This window comes from Talpa occidentalis, unplaced genomic scaffold (assembly GCF_014898055.3).
Source record: "Talpa occidentalis isolate TD23 unplaced genomic scaffold, MPIMG_talOcc4v2.1, whole genome shotgun sequence".
In the NCBI taxonomy this organism is placed as follows: domain Eukaryota; kingdom Metazoa; phylum Chordata; class Mammalia; order Eulipotyphla; family Talpidae; genus Talpa; species Talpa occidentalis.
The window spans coordinates 128,231,253-128,254,047 of NW_026555331.1; the positions used below are offsets into that span (position 1 = coordinate 128,231,253).

The window sequence follows — 22,795 nt, forward strand, 5'->3', positions numbered from 1 at the left end:
GTCCGTTTCAGTGGGTGATACACACAATAATAACAATTTCTTGGGGGACAAGGGCAATGTTAAATCATTTGAGGGTGGGTTTTATCTTTTCCCTTAGAATTACGAGTACAGTGCTGTTTTCACTTCTTTGCATACAAATACAAATGTGAAAATATTTGTTCAAGGTCTGTTTAGAAGAGAGGCTTACTATTATGTGCAGCTCTGCCCCCACCATCTCCTGAGGACTTTTTGGGGGCCACACAATAGTAAAATTCAGTCCATTGGAAAATATCATAAAGTTACATTATTTAGATAACTTAATTTGTATGTCTTCATTAGAGCTGCTTCAAGTTAGAGTTTCCAGTCAGTCGGGCCTGATGGAATCCATTCTAGCATGACTTGCAGACTACCCGCTGGAATCTCACATACTGTTAATGATTATGTATGACTACTTCAGGAGAGTCAGAGGTGTCACTGACAGATACAAACATAGCAGGTGCTTTTTTAAAGTAAGGGAAGGTACACATGTGGCAAGCCAATTAGCTTGACTCCCATACTCTAAATAGACAAAGAAAATAAAACATTTGGAGGAAAAGTAAAAATGAAATAATGGCCAAGACTTGACTTATTTGTCAGCCAGCTCCATTTTGACAGGAGTGAGGCTCCTGGTCAGACATTAAAGGGCCCTCGCGCAACACAGGGGCTTAAGAAATGCCATGGTGTGTAGACAGACATGGGCTAACGGGCGGACTCTGATGACTTGGGTTCTAATCCTGCGGAAAACTCATTAGCTGTGGGACACAGGCAAGCGCATTTGTCTTTGAGCTTCAACATCTGCATCTTTAAAATATAGATCTCTTCCCTTTCTACCTTAGGGGGTTGGTGAAGGGTCAAACACAAAAATTGAAACAGAAATAATTTATTAAGTCTAAGAAGTCTCTAGATGGATATTAGTTATACATAATGACGAGAGTAACTAATTCCTGGGTAGAACAACAACTCCAGGACCACAGTGAGTTATATCTTGGGAAGAATAAAACTTTCCCTTAGCTGTATTTTAAGGCTGGTCCAGAGAAACTAAGCAAGAACCAGGAGAGAAAAGTGGAAGGCGATCCTCTCTTGGCCATTATTTATCTAGGAATTTAGGAGAAGAGCTAAGTACTCATATCCTGGCCTATTTCATTTGATCCTTAGAAACAAAACAAAACAAAAAGAAAACACATAATTAGCCTTCCAGATACATGTGAGGAAATGAGCCATGGCACTGAACAGACCTTTATTTAAAAATGTTCAGTTTTAAAAATAAATATCTTGCTCAGATAGAAAACTCTAGAAAAGCATATTGCTAACAAAATGTACCAACCAATGTGATTTAACAAGTGTTATCGTTCTGCCATATTTTTCTTGAGGTTTTTCCTGAAAGATGCATTGTTCAACATGGCAGATAGCACATATACATATATATTCCAATCTGTTGTGAAATCCTGCTTAAGTGACAATAAATTAATAATTTTTAAAAGACAGTTAAAGACAGAAAATAGTTACAGAAATAACAGTGGATCAGAGATGGTAAGAATCTTCTGGAAGAAGAAATGTAGATGAAGAAACAATGATTGTTGCACTAAGAAGCTGAAACCTAAATGTCAATGTGACACAGTTTTACCCCAAAAGACTCAGGATTTGGGCTCTTGGAGTCTGGGATGAAACTGGGATTCGAGAAGAAGCATGAGGGAGGAGAAGTCTGCATTCTGAGGACTTAGATCACTAGATCCCCACTACACCTTGAACCCCATGCCACTCCCACTGTGACCCTCACAAGACACAGGAAGGGATACAGAATTTAAGCCTGGAGGCTCCTGACCCCGAGACCAAGGCTTAACAGAGCTCAGGAGCAAGTGGCACTACTGACTGCAGAGCACAGCGCAAATTGACTGCTTTGAAGGATGACACAGATGAGGGCCCAACCACCTTTCCCCTAAAACATTGGTGGCTATGAACCAGGTATCCTAAACAAAATAGAGAAAATGTTCATTTTTCATGTTTCTTGTTTGCTTGTTTTCCACTTTTGGAAAAAAAGGAAGAGATTGAAATTTAACTGTCTGCTGACTGCTAATGCAGCCCTGACTTCCTGATGCCTGGCTAAGAACAGAGGCCTATGGACCTCGTTAAACTAATAATTACCGGTTATATGCAGACAGAAAGGTGCTCATTTCCTATTATCACTTCTGCAGGAATTCTTGCTCTCAAAGAATATTTCTACTTAAGGTGTCATATATTCCATTCTCTCATAAAAGGAAATTTATTATTTATGTTAACAAATATTTGGATGGCTTACGTTTGAATGAGGAGTTCCCTAATGAAGTGGCTCCTAACATTGATTCTTACCAGATTTTTTTCTAGATATTATGTCATATACATTTTTATGTACATGCTGCCAAGATTTATGGACTAGACTCATAATATGAAAGTTAGGGAAGGTACCTTAGAGATCAGTTTGTTGTTTTGTTTTGTTTTTTCAGTTGACAAGTGAAGCAGAAAGAGATAAGCAATTTGTCCATAGACACTTACATAGTTAGTGGCAGAAGCAGGACCATAATTTTTGAAAATGGTGTATGATTATCAGTGAGAATACATAGTAACCACTTGCAATTTGTAAACCACAATGTGGGATTTGAAAGGTTATATTAATAGAAAATAATTACTAGAAATTAATGGGAATTTTTAAGGCCCCAGGTAGATAAACTATTCAATTCACTGTCCAATCGCCCATTTCATTCTCCCTTATGAGTTTGCCTTCTTGATAAAAATTGCTCTTGGTCAGCACTTTACCCATACACTGTTCCAGTATTAGGATTAGGATTCTCTAGTGGTGGGTACGGGGCAAGACAAATGAGAATCCCTGGAGAAGGAGTAGGATTTTTGAAAGCACACCAGATATTACTAAGGGGTGTGTGTTGCTCAAATAAATCATGTGGAGTTTGGTAAAAGGTTCAGCATTATTGCTAGAGAATTGTTTTAATTGAGTAATGAAGTCTAACGGATTTAGGAAATTGAAATAAAATATGAAGATAAATACAAATCAGAATGATAGTCTCATTTCTAAAATCTGCACAAATTCATAAGAAGAGCAAGATTCCCTCATAATAATTCATTTTACTATTTAAGAACATCAAATAATTTCTTGCTATTTTTTCTAGCTGCAGAGCAATTTTCACCCAATTTCAATATAAATAGATTTGTACATTTCAAAGAAGTGGATGTGTTTCTTACTTGGAAAGTAATTAAAGAATATGATTTTTATAAATGTTTCCTTATATTCCAAATGTGGTTTTGTATTTTACATTCATATACAGTTGATGGCCCTTTTAGGTACCTTCCTAAGAATTCTTTGATGGGGTATGTCTCAGTGCACAGTTTGTATTTAACTCAATGTCTGGTCATTTATACTGAAAGTGGTCTGGTAAGTGAGTAATTTATTCTAGTGATGGCTGGTATGGTGAAGAAGCACAATATCTGGGTGAATATTTCCAGAATTTTTTACATAAGCCTGTTCTGTGATTTTTTTCTGACATATTTGTTCATGCCTATAATTTGAATCAGGCAGTGAGTATAGGGTGCAAAGGACTGTGGAAGGATTCTACCCATACTGGCTTTCCATCATTGCATCAAATCCTGCGTTGATCACAGTTCTTTTTCAGGCTTGGCATACAGTAGCCTGACCTGAAATTCTGTTACTCCTTTTTGGGAGCCTTTTCCCCTTCAAACCTATTGAAATACAGTTCCTAGCTATCCAAACCAAAGTAGTTTTCCTTGTTATTCCCTCTAATAGCAGTTATTTTCCCTTTAAAACATTTCTAATAATGTCAAATTGTGTATTCTGTTAATTGTTTATATATTTTTTTATATCTCTTTCTGGTACATAGTAGATGCTCAACAAGTATTTGGTAAAAGAATGCATAACACAAAAACCTTAATTTTACATGTAACAGGAGCTTCCACCACTTTCTAATCCTTGAGAGAGAGGTATGAGGGACATCCAGGGAACAGGGTTCAGATAAAAAGTTTTCTACATTCTTAAAAAAGACAGTAAGAAGTAGCACCTTTTTTCAAGGGTTGTCATCTCAGAAAGTGATATCTAGAGCTGCAGCTGTGTCAGAGTCCTCTAACCAAGGGGGGAATAATCCTATGGGAAAGTTGACTTGCAGAGGAGGGTGGTAAAAATACAGAGCCTGCGAGATCAATAACAGGACTGCCCTGTCTTTGGATTTCTTTCTATGTGAGAGAATTAACCTCTTTGAGGTCTTTGTAAATTTGTTCACTGTAGTACCCTTATACCTAGAACAATGGCTGGCACTGCAGTATATACTCAACAAAATACAATAATTTATTTAAATCAAGGCATTCAAAGGTATCTTCTTGAATATAGTGGGTTCTAATGGCAAAATCAGAGAAAGAAATGTTTGTATAAATGTTATCAGTCTTGTTAGTCCTTAAAAGTGGCTATTGAGTTGTTCCTCTGTGCTTAGGCATTGCCTGGTGCTGATATTTATGTAACATTTTATTCCCACAGAAGTTACAATCATCTTGATCTTTTAGACAAGAATCTAAAATTCACATTCCGCAAAGCTGGCTTAAAAATTTTAAAGCTGCCTTGTGAGGGGATAGGGAGAGATATCCTTTTAGGAGATGACAAGATAAGAAAAAGAGAAGTAACAAGTGCTAATTTTTCTTGTCATGTAAATATTGGGATCCTCCCATTATGGTTTAAGCTGTAATCTGTTGTTGACATATCAAAAAGGATCTAAATCCATATATATGAATCTACCTCCACAGGTTTGGGAAGTTTTATTGCACCATTTTTCTAAATATTGTTGTTAGTTGTGTGAGAAAAGCAGGTTGTTTGATATTTTTGAATGGAGCAAATAACTCACCAGGATCTCCTAAAGGATTGGACATGATAATTACAAAGGTGTGGTCTTCTGGCCCTTTCTGAACACTTTGCTTGCAGCCCTACATGTCCAGCTATGTCAGAGGGAACACCATCTATAATGACAACTGTTATTAGAACTAAAGCACAAAGGGGTTTTTTTCTCAGACCATATCTGAAAGGAATATCTTGAAGAGTGAAAACCCATCCTAATAACAAATACTTACCATTGAACTTTGAGGGTTATGAGCTCTATTAAAACTGTGGGGAATTCATAATAATGGAATTTACTTTACTTCTGATTTGCCTTATATAAGCTACCAGAAATAAATGTACTTTTTAAATGTTCAGTGAGCAATCCACCTAATTCCCACTCTCCTAACTGGAACTTCATTTGCATTTCCATTGCTTTACCTTCAAAGAGATACCAGTTTAACTTGCACATTAAGTTGGATTTACTTTATTACAGGGAAGAGGAAACAACTTTCAGATATATAATTCGATACTGACTTCTTTCCGCTATTTTCAAAAAGGCCACTTAGCTAGTATTTTTGATGCATTTCCATACATCTAGTATGGTATCTCTAACTGAATCTTTAATTCCCTTGTTATAACAGAATTTCTTGAATCCTTGCTGTAGTTCCACCATCCTCATATTATGCTTTTACAGCAATTCCCTAGACTCAAGAAGGTGAAGGATGAAGTTTATAATGGTGTTGAATACCAAACTGTTGCTTGATTTATTCAGGAAGGTTGTTATATACTGGGATCAAGTGACAGCTTAAAAGCTAGTATAATTCATCATCATCAGTTAATTTTCACTGGGTGTCCACTGGGTGCTGAACACTGTACAAGGCTCTTTGTCAGCCTGTATGTGCCTGATAAGGTTGATGGAACTCTAAGAAGATGGAATCTTGTCCGTAAGGCACAGTTATATAATCAAAGGCAAGTCAGCAAATGCCCAGTGTTGTCAAGCTGTGTACAAAATGTACAAGACTAAAAGTGCTTTATTTATTTTTTTTTGAAGGGTTCTTGTCAGCAACTTGAGGTCCCATTCTTATTAATAGCTATACTGGTACGGGAAGAAAGGGGGTGATGTTGAATGGACCGTCTCCTGTGGTCCAACCCTTGGCTGTACACACATACTTTTTGTTCTTGCACATATAATTTCAAAATATTCCTATCTAATGAAATCCAGTTATTCTTCACACAAACATGTGTTGTATTCTGCCTCTCCCTATCAAGAGACAAGTCAAAGTCACATCCAGATGATGCATCTAGAGCTAGTGTTCCAGTGACCTCTAGGTGATGTTTATTCTTCCTCTGAAATGATTAAAAAAAATCTGACCAATAAGATTGGATGTGGCTCCTAATAATCCCATAATAGATGGTGTAAATCACATTGGATTGTATCATTATGAGAAAACTATAGGATAGCTGCAGTGTAAACTCTCAAGTACAGTCCTGGTTAGGGAATAAATCATATTCCCCTGGTTAAGGATGGGTAGGAGATGATGAAGCTGGTGCCACTCATAAGCATCCTTTAATCTTTCTAATTTTTTTGTTATTTTTAATTTATATATTTTTTATATTTTTCATTTTTGTACAATGTATGCATTTTCTCTTGGTTATAGTCCCCGTAAAATTCCCACCACCCTACTTATCGCAGGAATGTAGAGTATCCAAATAAGGGATCAGGGAAAAAAATTTTTATTAATGAATTACCATTTTTTTGCCTCCTTGTTAATATTTTCACAGTATAGGATTTCTCCCCTCAGTTGTGGTCCTCTAGCTCCCCCACCACCAAAGCACCCAGAGTCCTCCCCCATGGTCTGGTGATGAGCATCTCTTTGTTAAGTTTCTTCCCTGACCTTGGCCTGGATTTTGTGGCCAGTAACTGTGCTTACTCCGGGAATATCTACTAAGAAGTTTTCCCTTGTTGGGCTATCTCATGACTATCTGGGAGAAGGACTTTAGGGAGGATGCTCTTACAAGGGCCTGGTTTTGTTTTTTTTTTCCTGACTGGAAACAAGGACTTAGAGTCAGAGATTGCTTTAGAGTGAAACTGTTGCAGGCCTTTATTTGCTGGTCTGGGATCTTTATAGCAATTTCTTAAACTTCTTTGAGTTGTTTACCAATATGCTTTTTTTGGAGATAGTGGTAGAGGACTTCATGTCCTGGTAACTGACATGACTTGCTGTATCAAATAATAATCTTTGACCCTGGGCCCTTACCTTGCCACTTTGGGTTTTTAACTCTGGGCTTTCTTGTCTCCTTTAGTCTCAATGGAAGGGCTTCCTGTCACGAGCTCTCTCTGTGGGTGAGGGCTGCTTACAGGCTTTGTGGTCCTTGAAGGCTATAATCAGCCTACAAAGTGTCTAGATGAATTCTGGTTTCCAAAATTTAGGGTTTTCAGTGTGTATGCTTTTTTTAGTTGTTGGCCACTTTAATTTTATCGTAGTAAACAATGCTTAATGTGCATAGATGTTGAACTTGGTTAAGTAGGTAAAGTATTTCTGAAATGTTACTTAGAAAGACGGTACTTAAATATGTCCCATTCCATTGTCATTGACAATCAGGTGTTTTTTAAGTGATTACTTATAAGAAGAATTACTTAAGAAAAATCTTTCTCTAGTGGTGAAACACTCACAAGCTATATAAAATGTTGAACTGATATTCTTAAGATTGAAGTATATGCAGTAGCTGCCTGATGCTTACTTATTTAGTGCCTGGATATTGTTTTGAGGATTCTGAGGAAAGCTTCAATATATTTGTTGAAATAAATGTAACAACAGTGGGACTTTTCAAGGTTCAACTTGCTCACTAATTGAGTCTTAAAAAAAAAACAAAGAATTGCCCTTTATATTGATACAGCTATGTATTTAAAATATATATATATATATATGTATATCTAAAAAAAAGGTATTTGGCTTAAATGTACCTATTGTTGCTACCTCTTAGAAAACCTTAGGAGTGATTCTTTAAAGGAACATGAGCACATTCTCCCTTGCAAAATATCACATTATAAAATATCCAGTGTGTAAAATAAATTTTCAGATAATTTTACCTTTGTGCTACCTTTTCATTAAATCAATATATTTTTCTGTGATGCAAAAATACTGTTTGGACCATTTATTATCTGCAAAATATAAGGGTACATATGTTTATTTAGATACATTTATTAGGTAGTTATAAATAATTTTAAGCAATGGTGCTTTTATCAGTTGAACCAAATGATGGAAAATACCTGTTGAGTCAGAAAACAAAGGGAAATGCCACAGCAAGCAGAAATTTCATCTTTACCAAAGGACTATGTGGGAAGACAATTGATCTGCTAATGTGTAAGTAGAGTTTGTAGACAACAATCTGTAATAAAACGTAAACTGAAAATATTCTATTCTCAAATCTGTGTGGTGGGCTCATATTTTCCAGAGGAGTTGACTAGAAACCATGATGCACAATAGTTGGCATAGAGTTAGGCCACATTTGTCCTTCACTGGGAGATAAATACGTGTGTTAGAGAAGAAGTACACTTGAAGAGGCGCTATTAAGATTTTGCTATTATTGCTTTACTGTCTGGAGACTTTTCAGTAATACATGCAAATCTTAAAAGAAAATGCCAGTCGTTTTCCTTAATAATTCTTATGACTTGATAGAAAAATAAATTCAAATATAATTTTTTGGAAAAATGAAAGGTAATGTTTGTGCATTTTTTGCAACCTTTTTGCAAGAAGATTTGAAGTTGATTTATAGAAAAACAATCCTAGTAACACAGAATCAATGTTACAAAAACCAAATAGTAAATCAGAACAGTATGGGGAGAAGTTAGGTCGGGAGAGTAAGGAAGGTCTGTCATGGGGAGGTAAACCTCTCATCCACAGGAGGGCCTGTCCTTTCCTCTCTTCGCGCTAGTGATAAGTGTAATGCTCAGGCATCAGAGGAACTTTCTCAAGCTCTCAGAACCCTGAACTACTGTCTCTAGAATTTAAGCCCTAGTGGGTCTTAGTGCCTCTGTGCTGCCCACCACCTGCTGTTACCCGGGTCTTTCTTGAGGAAAACAGTTGTACACAAATTGCTTCTGCTAAAACCATGGCCAACTTGTCCCAGCGAGCCTGGGACTATTCTGGTTTGACACCTTCCTTTTTCCTGAGCAAATGGGAATGGCTGGTTACCCTACCTGATTTCCTCCTAGCTACAGTAGAGAATCGTAATTGAATGGAGTTATATAACTGTCTTTAAATAACAGAGTAAGGATGGGCTACTTGTCTGACAAAACTGTATGATACATCATCGCTCAGTCATAATTAACTCTTGCTTTGCAAAGTTGAACTGCTGCTTTAAGTTCCCCACAGGTTGTGGATTTTGTAGTACTCATTCTGCTGCTTCTAGTATATTATTTTTATTCTTACCAGTGAAACATGGTATCATTCAGGTCTTCTGACTCTGTATTCATCTTACACAGTTGTTAATAGTCCTCGACAGGAGTGATTAACAATGAGTTTTATAACACTTTTATAACAGTGAGTCCCAGCATTAATCCTGTGTCTGAATAAAAGTTTATTTCTTACATAAGAGAATGAGTTAGCATTTAGGTCAGTGAGAGACTCTCCTCCCTGCAGCCGTGCAGCTTCTTTCTGTTTGGTTTCTCCAACATCCTTTATTTCCCTCAGCTGTGGTCAAAGCTAGGTTGCTGCCAAGTGCAAGAAAGCAAGCACAGAACACACCCTAGGCCTAGAAGTGGCAGAAATAATTTATGTTCTCTTATGTTCTTTAGAACAGGGATACCTTGCCAATCAAACTGCTAGTAAGTCTGTGAAATGGGTTAGTCAAGTGTCCAGGATCAAAAGGAGAATGGATTTGGGGAGAAGCTAGCGGTCTTCCAATTTTAGACTTACTTACATATGTCTAAGTATTTCTGAATGTCCTTTATGAAGTGAAGGAAAAAGATTGATTTTCCAAACAGCTTTCAAATTTTAACCTTGTCTTTTGGGTAGAAGTACCTCAAGTCCTGCCACCTGGTGATTTATCCTCACGAGTCATTAAAACTGAATTATAGTTAAAAATGCAATAGATGTGATGTATTCTCAGGGCAGTTCCCTTCATCCTGCAAATTCTGTTTTTATAGTTGTAGAATTTGATTGGGATTCTCAAATTGACCAAAAACATCACAATTTCAAATGTTTATTTACTGTTTCAGTATGAAACATTAAATTAAGATGGATAATACAATATGTGATGAAAGACACCAGAAGCTCAAGAGGTAAATAAAAAATATTAGCAGGCCCTGGGAGGTGAACTAAGAAAACAGAAAAGGAGAAACACATCCAAACTGTGAGCATGGGGGCTTGTCTAGTGGCTGCCTGCTGAAGAAGGCTTGCATCAAGCTGGTGGGCAGAGCTGGCCATTGGAATATTTATTTTAGCCAGAATTTATGTTAGAACAGTAAAGTAGTATAGTTTGAACATGTTAAAGTGACTTTTAAAGCTTTTAGTATTCAGATGCATATTTCATGTAAAATAAAACTAATTTGTCAGCTATATAAATACATAAATTCTCTCTACATCAATATAAATTATCCACCACTGCAGTGTTCCAGTATGTTTGTCCCATAGTGACTATGGCACAGCACAATACCCAACAAAAGCTTTGTAACTATCCCTGGAAGTGTAATTTAGGTTTCTACCAAGTCATTTTCCCTCCTCCATATTCTATTTTGATCATTTTGTTACTAGCAATTTTAAATCCAAGTCATTTAACTTTGATTATATATATATGTACAACAACCATTTAAATTGACTAAATGGCATGAGAATTCTTTTGAAATTTTATTAAATCTGACTTGTGTAGAGACCAGGGATTGAATATGATTTGCACATGCTAATAGATTATATGCTGTAGCAAAACGTTGCATTATATTGCAACTCTAGCAGCTGCAGTTTCAAGTATAGTTACTACCAGCTACAATATCACCCAGTTTAAAAAAAAAAAAAATGAAAAGAAGCTCATGCTGTTGATTCATTACTGCCATATTTGTTATTCTTATTGGAAATCACTAGATCTAATTCGGTTGGTTTCCTTCCTGATTGAAAACATTTGAACCTAGAAAGCACAGTATTTCTTAAGACATTTGTAGCTATTCATCCTGGTATTTGAATTACAATCATGCTGCATTGTGCAAGCAATGATTATTTTTAAAACATCTTCACACATATGGTAAGCGGGTGTCCAGTGCTATCCAGGTTTGAAGATGCTGAATGTTCATATACTGGTATTTGAAATTTTGATGTGTATTTCATTTGTTACTGAATATCAAGAATACCTTTTTTTTTGCTCAGATAGAATAAGTTTAAAATGGGGTCTTTTGTAGAAGCACCCATCCTGTTTAGAATGATATAACAGTTGCTGAACGCTCACATATCAAATAAAATGCCAGCTTTCTGTAGAAAAGAGGTGTCAAAAAGTTTCTTTGTACCTTTAACGCATGTGATTATGTAGTACAAAATGCAGAGTTTGTAAAATTTCTTGAATATACAGGCAAAAAAATGAATAATTCAAAACAACTCATAAGTTCTACAGTCTATTGTCCCTTTATAACGCAGGCAGAAGATAGCAGTGCGCTCCCAATAGAGCTGAATTTGCACAAGTTACACCTCTGAAAATGCCAGATGGTCTATGGTCTACTTTTGAGAGCTGTCACATATGTAAAGATTTGAAAAAAGAAAGACAGCTGAATGAGAGCAGTGGATCATTAAAGGGAGAGTGAGGGTCCCTAGGCATCACTTGTGTTTTAAGAAGCATTGTGTCGTTCCCATACGAGTGTGCTTTTTTTTTTTTTTAAAGCCATACACAACTTTTACACAATAAGGAAGTCTGTTGAAAGCCACGTACTTAGGATTTAATCAGTCAGTTTTGTTCTTTAAGAATAAAATCAAGATTCTGACTTGGGTTTAGTTATAATTTTACCATAAGATACAAGTCATACCCATAAATATTGATAAGGTTAAAATAAATGGCTGTTAAGGTAACTAATCTAAGGCTTATTCAGTTTGGAGTTGACCTATATACTACATGCAACTGACAAACTCATAAAATTAAGAAACTGTTTTAATATCAGAAAAGTGGAGTGAAGAGAAAATATTTGTCTACTTGGCCATAAATATAATCTGTATACAGTAAAAATTAGGTGGTCGTGAAACAAAAAAGAATGTATTATTATCTTCCACCAGAAATAGAAATCATTTTGAAGTTTGAAATGTAGGTAAAACAGTAAGGATATGTTTGAATATCACTCCATCTATACGCAGTAATTTGCAAATAGTCAATTTTGATAGTAGAAAAAAAGGTCAGGTCAATTTTAGAATTCTGTGGCAAGATACTGCTCTTATCACTTTGTGTTTATTGAGACTGTTTGTTACATGGTAATCCAAATTTACTTTGGATTGTGGAATATGACAGCACAATTTGATTGGTAAGAAGTCTCCTAGCATTGGTCAATGACATGACGATGTAACGAAACTCTCAGATTGCGTGAATTATTCTTTTCAGAGAAAAAGTAGCCCAGGCATTCCATTTATTTGGAGAGATTACAGGAAAGTGCTCTGAAAAGAGCACCAAATTAGGTTGAACTGTCTTATTTGGCATCCCTTTAAAGACATATGCATAACTAGCTTTATGTTCAATAGCAGTCATTAGGATGTCATTCTAGCTGATACAAGAAGTTACAGGTGCAGCAAATTAATCTCCAGATCAAATGATCGCACGTCCATAAGAACTAGATCTTCTCTTGCAGATGCCTTGATTGTGGATTTTAGTTATATAACTGCTAAGTAGAGAAGTAACCTTTTCTTATCACTAGTTAGGAGAAAACCAAAGCATTGTGATACGTTTTGCAACTACTACCCTGTGGTATTCTCAGATTCTTAATTTTTAGACTTCTTTACAACTAAAGAATGGAAAATGGTAAAATTTCCTATATTTTATAAATTAGGCATTAATGCTAATGGATTTGTTATGAAAGCATATTTTTGTTAAATGAATCTTTTTTTCTTGAAATATATACACTTATGGATAGACTATTTTAACGCTAAGACTTCTTACGAAACGTACGATATGCCAACAACAATGTAAGTAAAAAATGTATGCTAAAGACTGAAATAGTGTATATTTTTGAAAAAGAAAGGTTCTAAGTCTTAACTAGTCCCCAGATAACAGATAATCAGTCCCTTTTAGCCCCTTTTAATCAATGCCATGTAAAACTGTCATTTCTTTATATGTAATATTTTTTCTAAGTTGGGAAGTTTTTAGTATGCAGATTTAATTTACATTTCAAAGCTATTATAATCATAAATAGAAAAAAGACAAAACAGTAATTTTAGATTTTAATGTTCTAGGTAATTATAAAATAGTAAAATGTAGACAATGGTTTTTGTCATTGTATTTGCTTGAAATACCATAATTGATAACTTTATGTAGAAACTACACAATCAAGGTAAATGTTGACTTTAATAATAATGCCATACTTTAACCAGTGTAAACAGATAACTTTTAAGGTGAAATCTGGGCTCTTAGCCACAAAAAACCAGAATCTATTTTGACTAATTTAAGTAAAAAATAAATTTATTAGCAGAACACAAATTCTCCTAAGAGCTGCACAGCCAAGAATCATGCCTGTTCATTCAGTGGGGCTTCTCTAATTTAAAAAAAAAAAAAAAAAAATCACCCCTGTACCATTGGCCCACTAACACCAGTAAATGGCTTCTTCAATGTTTGTGGCCGGAGGCTCCCCTCCTCCTTGGTCTCCCTACCCCCTGCATTGTCACTTCCGAATGCAGGTCATGCTTCTGCTTGGTAGAACTTAGGTCACGTACGTGCCCACGAGATACTGAGTCGTCCGGGGACGTGGTAGAGGACTAACCAGAATCAGTGAGGGTGATCAGAAATGCTGGGCAGCATTTATGATGAATCGTTACCCTGTTTGTTTCATGATTTGTTATCCAAAGAATCAAGTCAGTTTGTCCTTCTTTAGCATCATGCTGTTAAGAGGCTTTTGTATTTTTCTTATACACTAACATTTTGGTCTTCACATATAGGCATTTAATACAGCTGGAGTGTACTTGCATGCTCATCCATGTACCTACAAATACATGTTGGAACTCTGCTAATCCATTGGTTTCTATGTCTGCACGTGAACTGGCATGGCACTGCTTTAGTCACTGTAGTGTTTAATAAGACTTTAGTAAGTCAAGTCCCACAACTCTTTCCCCTAAAACTTTGCTGGGTGAGTCTTGATTATAGTTCCTTACAGATTTTCTTGAGCTTGTCAAGAGCCATAAACAAGCCTGGTGAAAATTTCATGGGGATTGTACTATTCAGATAAGTTGGGGGAAATACAACGTTATCAGGACTAGCATATTTATACTCTGCATTTAGTAAGGTTTTATGTCTTTTAGAAATTTTTACCAGGAAATAGCTCCATTTTTTTCCTTGTTTAATTTCTGCAGACTTAAAGGATTTTTGTTGTTTGTTGCCTTTCAGCCCCTTTCTTCATTCCCCTTTGTTATTTCAAAGTTATTTTTTTCTTATATGTTTACTAAGTGGTTACTAATTTAGCATTTGGAACTTTGTTGATTTTTAGTATGGCTGATCCTGTGGTAATCTGGCTAAATTCTTAATTTTTCCGAATTATAGTCTTAGATGTCACCTAGAACTTTCAAATCATTATACACTCAAATTTTTTTTTCCTTCTAATATTCAGACCTGTTACTTCTCTTTCTTTATTGCTTTTATTAGGACCTTTGGTATAATGTTTCATACAGTTTATTTTAAAATAAGAATTAAGAATAAAAATGGAAATGATTTGGTTTCCAGAATTTAAAATAAAAGAAAACTATATTTCTATATTGTCCAGATTTGAATCCTGAATTCATTGTCCTTTTCCTTCTAATTCAAAAGATAATCAAGTACTTTATCTTTCTCAGGACTATTGAGCTAGTGCTGCTGTGTCTGTTGCATCCAAAGGACCTGGCGCATGGAAAACAACATTTGCTGAAGAAGTGTTCAGTTACTTTTTCAGATTACTCACTTAAATTTTAATTTTAAAAAAGCTCCCAAACCAGACATTTTTTTTTTTTTACTTTTCTTTCGCTATCTTTCGTGTAAAGTCACCTTTGATAATCCCGATTCCATTTTTTCTTTTAGTAATTGTACCTGATCTGTGCTCATGTTTATTAGTACTTTCCTTTTGTTTTCTTTTCCTCTTCATTTTCAGTTTCATGGGTAAAATCCCAAAAGTCCATTACTGAATGTGTTTTGATTATCTTCAAATAGTATTATCTTTTTCTTAGCGGGATAAACTTTTCCTGTTTTTTTTTTAACCTAGCCCAGCCTCAGCGCTTGCCTCAGCTGCAGACTTCAGCACAGGAAGCTAGTGAGGAGGAAATAGGCAAGATAAAGAATGGCCACCCAAGTCTGAGCAATGGAAATGGAATTCACCATGGGGCCAAACATGCCTCTGCAGATAACCGAAAATTTTCAGCACCTGTTTCTCAAAAAATGCATCGAAAAATTCAATCCAGCTTGTCTGTAAACAGCAATATCAGTAAGAAGAGTAAAGTAAATGCTGTCTTTTCCCAAAAGACAGGTTCTTCACCTGAAGGTAAGTTTGAGCTATATGCATATTTTATTTGACCAGATGTAAAATTATATTCACTATTATTTGATAGAGCAAACATAAATGCAGACTCTTGCTTATCCTTCAGACAAACAGGCATTTGTGGTAAAGTGTAACTTCTCCAAAGGAAAACAAACTAGGAAAGGAAACTTTGGTAGCTGATATCCTGCCTTAGAATATTGCCTTCTAAAATGAATGTATAGTCACTACAATATTTTGGTGGCCTACGGCTTTTTGAGTATTTTTTCTGTTCAATATGTTATTCTGTGGTTCAGGGATAAGATTGCCTGCTTGTATTTTGGTCTTGCAAAAACAGTTCTCAAATATGCAAAACTAACCCAATAGAAAGATTTGGTGATTCTCATGCTCTTGCTAGAGGTGGGCCAGGTGATCTGCTGCTTCACTGACTGGTACATCTGGCTACCCTTCCTACCTCCCACCTCACCTCTACTGTGGTCTGGCCTTTAGCGCCTCCTTGGGGTCACTTGGCTCTTTGACTCTCAGGAGTGAGTTATTTCTTAACCAGGGTCAGGATGAGGCGTAACTTAAGTTAAAGTCAGGTTAAATACGATGGACCTGGAAAAGTTTGTTTTTATAGTATAAGCCCATCTGATGAAAATGGGGTTATAATCTAAAGATTTCTTTTATAAAAATGGCTTACTGTATTATATATATCTTACAAAAAGAAGTTTCCTCCATCTGTAAGGTCCTAAATTGCTCCCAGCGTCCCTGATCCTGAATGCCAGCCTCAGTTTCCCTTAGCCAATAAAAGGAAACAGTTTGAGAAGAAGGTGAGTAGTTTAATTTGTAGATAAACTGAGGAGGGCAGCAGACTATGTCTGAAAGACCACCGTCCTACACTCTGGCTGAGTGCAGGGTTATTTATATAAAGGAGTGAAACAAAAGGGAGATGGGTGAGAGTCAGCTTGTCCTTTGATGCAGGCATGTGGAGATTTCGGGTGGGCGCCAGCTTGCTTTGTGAACACCTGATGTTTAACTTCCTTATTATCCTCTTAGGGATGGCCTTCCTTTTTTTTTAAGATATATTTATTCATGCATACAAGAACTGGGGTACAGGCCAGATGTGCGGAAGAGTGAGAGGATTCACCAGAGACAGAGCAGGGACCAGAACAGGCAGACTGACTGAAATACACTGCTGAGGGGAGCAGCGGGCGAGACAGGAGAGGTCTGCCGTGCCATGTGGGATTCTTGCCAGCCGGCCAGGATCAAACTGGCGCTGCAGAGGCTGTGGACAGCTTCACAGCGCTATGTTCAACCACCTATGCCACCAGGGGATGTCCTTCCTTTTCCTTAGAATGCAAGACAAACTTGTGAAATGCAACAGATAGGAATGCTTATGTGATGGGGCAGAGAGACCTGTCCTGTTCACTGCATCATATCCACAAAGCCACGTTCCCCTGTTCTCCTTGGGCATCAAAAAATCACCTCTCATTATAGATAGAAAGGTAGCCATGGAATTCTGTGGGTGATTCTGGTCATGCTTATTCATAGAGATAAATTGAGTTGTAAATAGGAAATTGTATTGAGAGTTACCAGCAATGAGTGGGGGGAAAGGATATTACGTTTTGGCTACAGGTGTCTCAAACTGAACTGAGGAGAAGTGTTAAGTTGATCAAATAATATGATAATAAATGGTCTGTATAGTTCCAGGTCAGTGACACTACTTTCCAAACTAATTAGATTGAAAGGGACATGATTGACACTTTAAAATGAGTTTGACATGTAAGCTGCGTGGTCATCTCTGAAGCATAGGTAGGCAGTTAACTAAACTGGCTCTCCAAGGAGTTGGGAAGGCAATGCAATTTTCTTTAGAGGATCTTCATTTCTATTGAAATCTACTTGTTTTATAAATTTGAATGTGCCTGTTATACCCCAACTTCATATTTTCGTTCTGAGATTTACTTATTTTAAGGAATGGTAACATTTGCATATCAATCCAACTTGAAATACCTTACAAAAATGCTGAAACTTTCATTCTTTATTTTTAATACCGTGTTTGAATTTATTTCTAATGGAAGATGCAACTTAAGTAACACAAGCAGAGGGAAATCAGTTACGCAAATATAGTTCTGTTCTTAGTCTCCCCCTTTCTCACACATAATTCAAGTGTGTATGTCTGACCACAAAGATATGGACAAGGAAAGTGCCTGGCAAGTCTCTTATCACAAAGTCCATTCCAGTAAGATGACTGTGTTGCACAGTGTCCTGGCCAGAACTTTACTGGTAAGCTATAAAACCAATGAGCCAACGGTAGGTTTCTTTTATTGTGAATGCTTGACTCGAGATGAAAATTCCGTTGTCCTAGTTTATGTCCTCAAAGTTAGATGTCGTCATACTTTTTCTTACAGCTTTGTCGGGTTGTGCCCCTAGATTTTGTTTCTTCTTTTGATGTTAAGTGTATTCTCTGGTGATGTGCTGTCGTGGGCTGTCGTTGAGCCCACAAGCAGTAGATGGCACATTTAAAGGAAAGGCTTTCAGCTCTGCTGTGGGCTGGGCCAGTTGGGTTTCCTGGGACTACTTTTTCTATAAAATTCTTTGGATCATAAATCTTGAGCGTCAGGTTTGGTTCCAAGATTCTGTGTCTGTCTTCACCGTAGAGCTGCTTCATTCTCAGAACAGGTCTCTCGCACTACAGAGTATGTGATCCTTAGTGGAGATGAAACCTAAAACCTGCTGAGCAGACGGAAATTATTTTTTTTTTTAAAAAAAGACAAAAACAAAGGGGGATATAAATAGGCTTGCCTTTGTTTTTCTTTTGTTTCATAGTTTTCTTAAATCTTAAATGACTATGCCTTTTCTTACATAACAATGAGCAAATAATTTGCAAACTGCTATTCACTGAAAATCTCAAAAAGATCTAACCGTGCCCAGATTAACAATGGTGCCTGTGGTTATTATGACTTCTGTATTGTACTTAGGTATTGGCAACTAGAAGGACATTTTTCTGGTTGAGATTGTTTCATAGCATTTCATTAAGTGCACTAAGAGGAGTTTGCTCAGGAAGTTTGGAAGTCAGCGCTAAGGTGTGCACTTGTTGCTCGTACCAGGGGTAAGGCCTGGCCACAAAAATTGAGTCAGACTGACATCTTTTAATATGTCTGTAACTGTGGGTGACCAAGGGGCTGAATGCAAATAGACAATAGTCTGTGCTCTGGCTGACTCCCTTCGAGCTATGATGATTCATGTGGTTGATAATGGAGGGAGAGTCATTCTATATAGTCAGTAATGTTTTATTGCTTTGCTTACATGGATGTACTTAACCATCTAATTATAAATGAATGGAGGCACAGAAAATTTAAGTGAATCCAGAGTCAATTGGTACATAAAAGGAGTTTCAAACTCAGACACCTGGCTTCATGGTCAGTGCAAAACACTGTGTTACTTTGACACCCCAGCAGCACATTTGGACCTCTCCCCCTGCCACCACCCCCCTCCCCGAGTAGTGCCCAGCACCATCGCTTCTTAGAGTTTCCCACCATTCAGTAATGATGAAATGTTTTATTCCAAACCATTTTATCCTACTTTTCCCTAAAACTAGCACTGGAAAATATTTTTTAATGACTGTAAGCACACATTTTCTTTAAAAAGTTCCTTTTATGCAATAGAGGAGGGAACAACCCATGTGGGAAAACATTGTACATTTTATTTAAAGGTTTTTAAATTAGTAGACTTCAATTTGTTTTGTATAATTAAATATTTTCATACATACTTAAATTTTCTGATTGCATCACCCAGGTGGAGAATTTTAAGACTAAATGTTTAAGATTCTTGACCTTTGAAGTAATTATAGTATAATTTAGTATCATATAATATTAAAATTGCCAAGGGCTTTCATTAGCCTCTAAGATACTTTTACCATAGGCTTGGTAAATCCTAACACTTTAGCTAACAGCTGTATATTTTAAAACTAAGTTTCAACAAAGATATCTTTAGGAGAGATTTTATACATCTCCAATCCCAGCATCCCATTGAACACAAATGTGGAACAAGGCAGTCCAGAGCATTGTGTACACAGCAGTTGATAGGATTGGTCATGTCCTTAACCACACAGAAGCGGTGTAGCCTGGTGATTACAGCACAGACTCTGGACCCAGTCTGTATTGGGTAAAAACATTGAGTTTATCAGTGATGTGGTTTTGGTAGGTTTCTTAATCTCTTTGTGTCTCAGTGTTTTATCAGTAAAATGAGCATATTGATAGGATTGTTGTGAGGGACAGTTAAATCGATAGAGCATTCAGTTAAATTAGAACATTACCTGGCCTAGATGAAATACTGTATTAGCAACTGTTATCTTCACTAAGGAGCACATAGGGCCAGGAATGTTCAGACAGTAATGCCTGGATTGAGACCTGAAAGATAGGGCCAGATTAGGAAGTTGAAGGTCAAGGGAGGCATTCAGCATGAGGGGAACTTAGGACAGTGAGACTGGATCAGTTCATGGGATGCCTTGTTCTGAAGCTACATAGCTCAGACATACATGACTTCTTTGAAACATAGTACTATCTTTCCATAATGCAAGAATTCCATAGCTGAATTATGTAAAACCAGGATGCCTCATGTAGTGAACACTGCTACATATTAAGCATTTGCACCCTGATTGTGCTGACAGTCTTTTTATACAAAATGAGGTATTGGCCTTATGCTTGTTGAGTCTATGATGCTAACAAGCTCTCCAGGAGGCCTTTGACCCTCTGGATGAACTTAAGCCCAGGCCTCTGATTTTCCTGGTTCTCTATGCTTTTCTTCCTTTGAACTATTCGCTTAGCACCTTACCTCTGCAATCTGTCTCCACTTTAGACTCCTTTTTCTCCCCTGTGGTATAATTTACCTGCGTTCACAACCTAGCAAAGGGATGAAAAGAGGAACACGGCCTCAGGGGGTTGCCGCACAACTGAGCTGGACAGCTTGAAAATCAAATCGCAAGGTGGTTCAGCTCTATCCCTCTCCCTGCTCCTTAAGAACTGCTGGTAGAATGGTAAAAATATCCATTCCCCTCCTCCTCATTTGCAAACCCCATCCTACCTCACTGCACTTGAAGTTGAACCTTCTCAGCGATGGCTACAGGTTACTGCATGTTTGGTTAAGGGACACAGCTGAATACCTTAGCTGCTGCTTTCTCTATTTTCTCCTCACCCAGGGATGTTCTTAATAGCTTTGCCATCTTGACCTCTTCGCATTGAGTGCTAAAAAAAAAAAAAAAAAAAAAAAAAAAATCAAGCGTCATCTCCTGATGCCCAGTTTGTACACTACCCTCCATATACAAAAGGATACTCAAATTTATCTATCTCCCTTCACTACAATGTATTAGCATTGACGGCAAAGATTCTGTTGTTTCTGTGACTAGAAATTTTCTAGTATATAACCTAGTGCCTGATTAACAAGTGTTCAGTGAATTTCAGCAAGTAAAAAATATAAACTGGAGAATATAAGCACTTATTTTTTAACATTCTGTAGACGTTGTGGTTGAAACCTCAGGAATGGCTGAGATGTTCAAAGGAGAGACTGTGCAGAGATAAAAGGGAGTACAAGTATTTGAGCTAAGAAAAATGCAAAAATAAACTCAGTTAAGGCAAGATTATAAGGCAGAATCCTGCCTCCCAAACCCATCAGTTTTTCTCATTCCATATCCCCAAATCCTAAAGCCAGAAAAAAAAAAAAAAATAGAAAGGTAAAATAGAATTCTTCTTAGTTTTAGTAGTAGTATAAAATCTCATATAATTGTAGTACTCAGTATAATAGGACTTTCAGATACGGCCGTAGTAGTATAATCTGAAATAAATTTTCTATGACTTGGCAAGGTATGTCGCTGCATTCTTCAAAATACTTAATTTCCTTGGATGATGTTTTGTTTGTTCTGTTTGCTCAGGCACAATGCTTTCCATTCCATGTCAGTGTAACTGTGTGGTAGAGAGGTTTAGAATTCAGCTTTCCAATGCCATAGTTGCCGGTCCATTAGTAAACAGGATTTTAATAAATTCGACTGCTTACCCAACAAACTAAATTGCAATAGTAATGCCAGGAGAGGAGTGTGAGAATGAGAACAAGCATGATCAAATTTGACTTTGTCAAAATCTAAATTATTTGACTTACATAAATCATAGCTTTTTATTTACTTGGAATGTTTAATCAACTGTTCTTAAAACCAGTATCTATTTAAATATAAGTGATGTTTTCTTTGGGCCAAAAGTATGTGTAAGTACACTTCCTTTTTTTTTTTTTTTAAGATTTATTTATTTATTTATACAAGCACTGGGTACAGTCAGAAGTTGAGAGATTTCACCAGAGCAGGGAACCGAACAGGCAGACTGACTAAATACACTGCTGAGGGGAGCAGCGGGCGAGACAGGAGAGTTCTGTCGCGCCATGTGGGACCCTCACCAGTGGCCCGGGGAATGAACCGGCACTGCAGAGGCTGTGGGCAGCTTCACAGCCCAGCACTCCCCTGCCACCAGGGGAGGCCCTAAGTACACTTCCTTTAGAGTTTAGGGGAAATGTTAGCTATATATGACCTCTAGTAAATTCTTCTTTTACCCATCCTTTTGAGGAGCAAGGAAAGATTTTATAAGAATCTATAATTTAACAGAGACACCTAAACATGTGCCCAAGAACTCCTTTAGAGTAGCAGCCCATGGTAAAGAGATGGGTGTATCTACTTAAGGACTCTACTTTCTGGATTTTAGGTTTTGTGGACAAGCTATCTTAGGCTGCTGCTCCAACAATTTAATTAGTTTAGCACTCACTCAGGAGATGGGTGGGGAGGAAATAAAACAATAGAGACACAGATAATTTGGCCAGGAAGTTCTGGGGTGTGGACTGGCAGATTGAAAAGATTTATTTAGTGATCCAGCTTCAAAATAATAGACCCAATGGCAAGAACTGAATACATCCTATCACCCTATTAATATCAGGTTTCATTTTTTTCTTTATAAGGTGATGAAAAATTTAGTAGGCATTTTTATTAGGTCAAACAATAGGGAGGTACAGCAGGCAGACTTCTCTAGGATGAACGTTTTCAATCCCAAGGTTTGTGACAAACCTGAAGGTTTTCTTTTGGGGCTTTGGATTGAATGAAGGGTCCCGGGCCAGGGCTAAAGTTGAGGAGAACTGGAACAGAATCAGAGATGCGTCCCAAGCTGGATAGTCATTTTTCCAGTTCCATTTGTTGTGAAAATGACTAGAAATTAGGTAATCTGGAGGAA

At 37.0% G+C, this 22,795-nt stretch overlaps 1 protein-coding gene across 2 annotated transcripts in view; it reads left to right on the forward strand.

Annotated features, from left to right (window-relative positions):
- Positions 1-22,795, forward strand: part of MDFIC (MyoD family inhibitor domain containing) — an 83,717-nt gene that overhangs the window by 36,780 nt on the left and 24,142 nt on the right. For both annotated transcript variants that reach the window (XM_037511946.2, XM_037511965.1), the window contains exon 4: positions 15,285-15,560. In XM_037511946.2, coding sequence (XP_037367843.1) covers positions 15,285-15,560 — 276 coding nt within the window. The remainder of the gene's footprint in view (positions 1-15,284; positions 15,561-22,795) is intronic.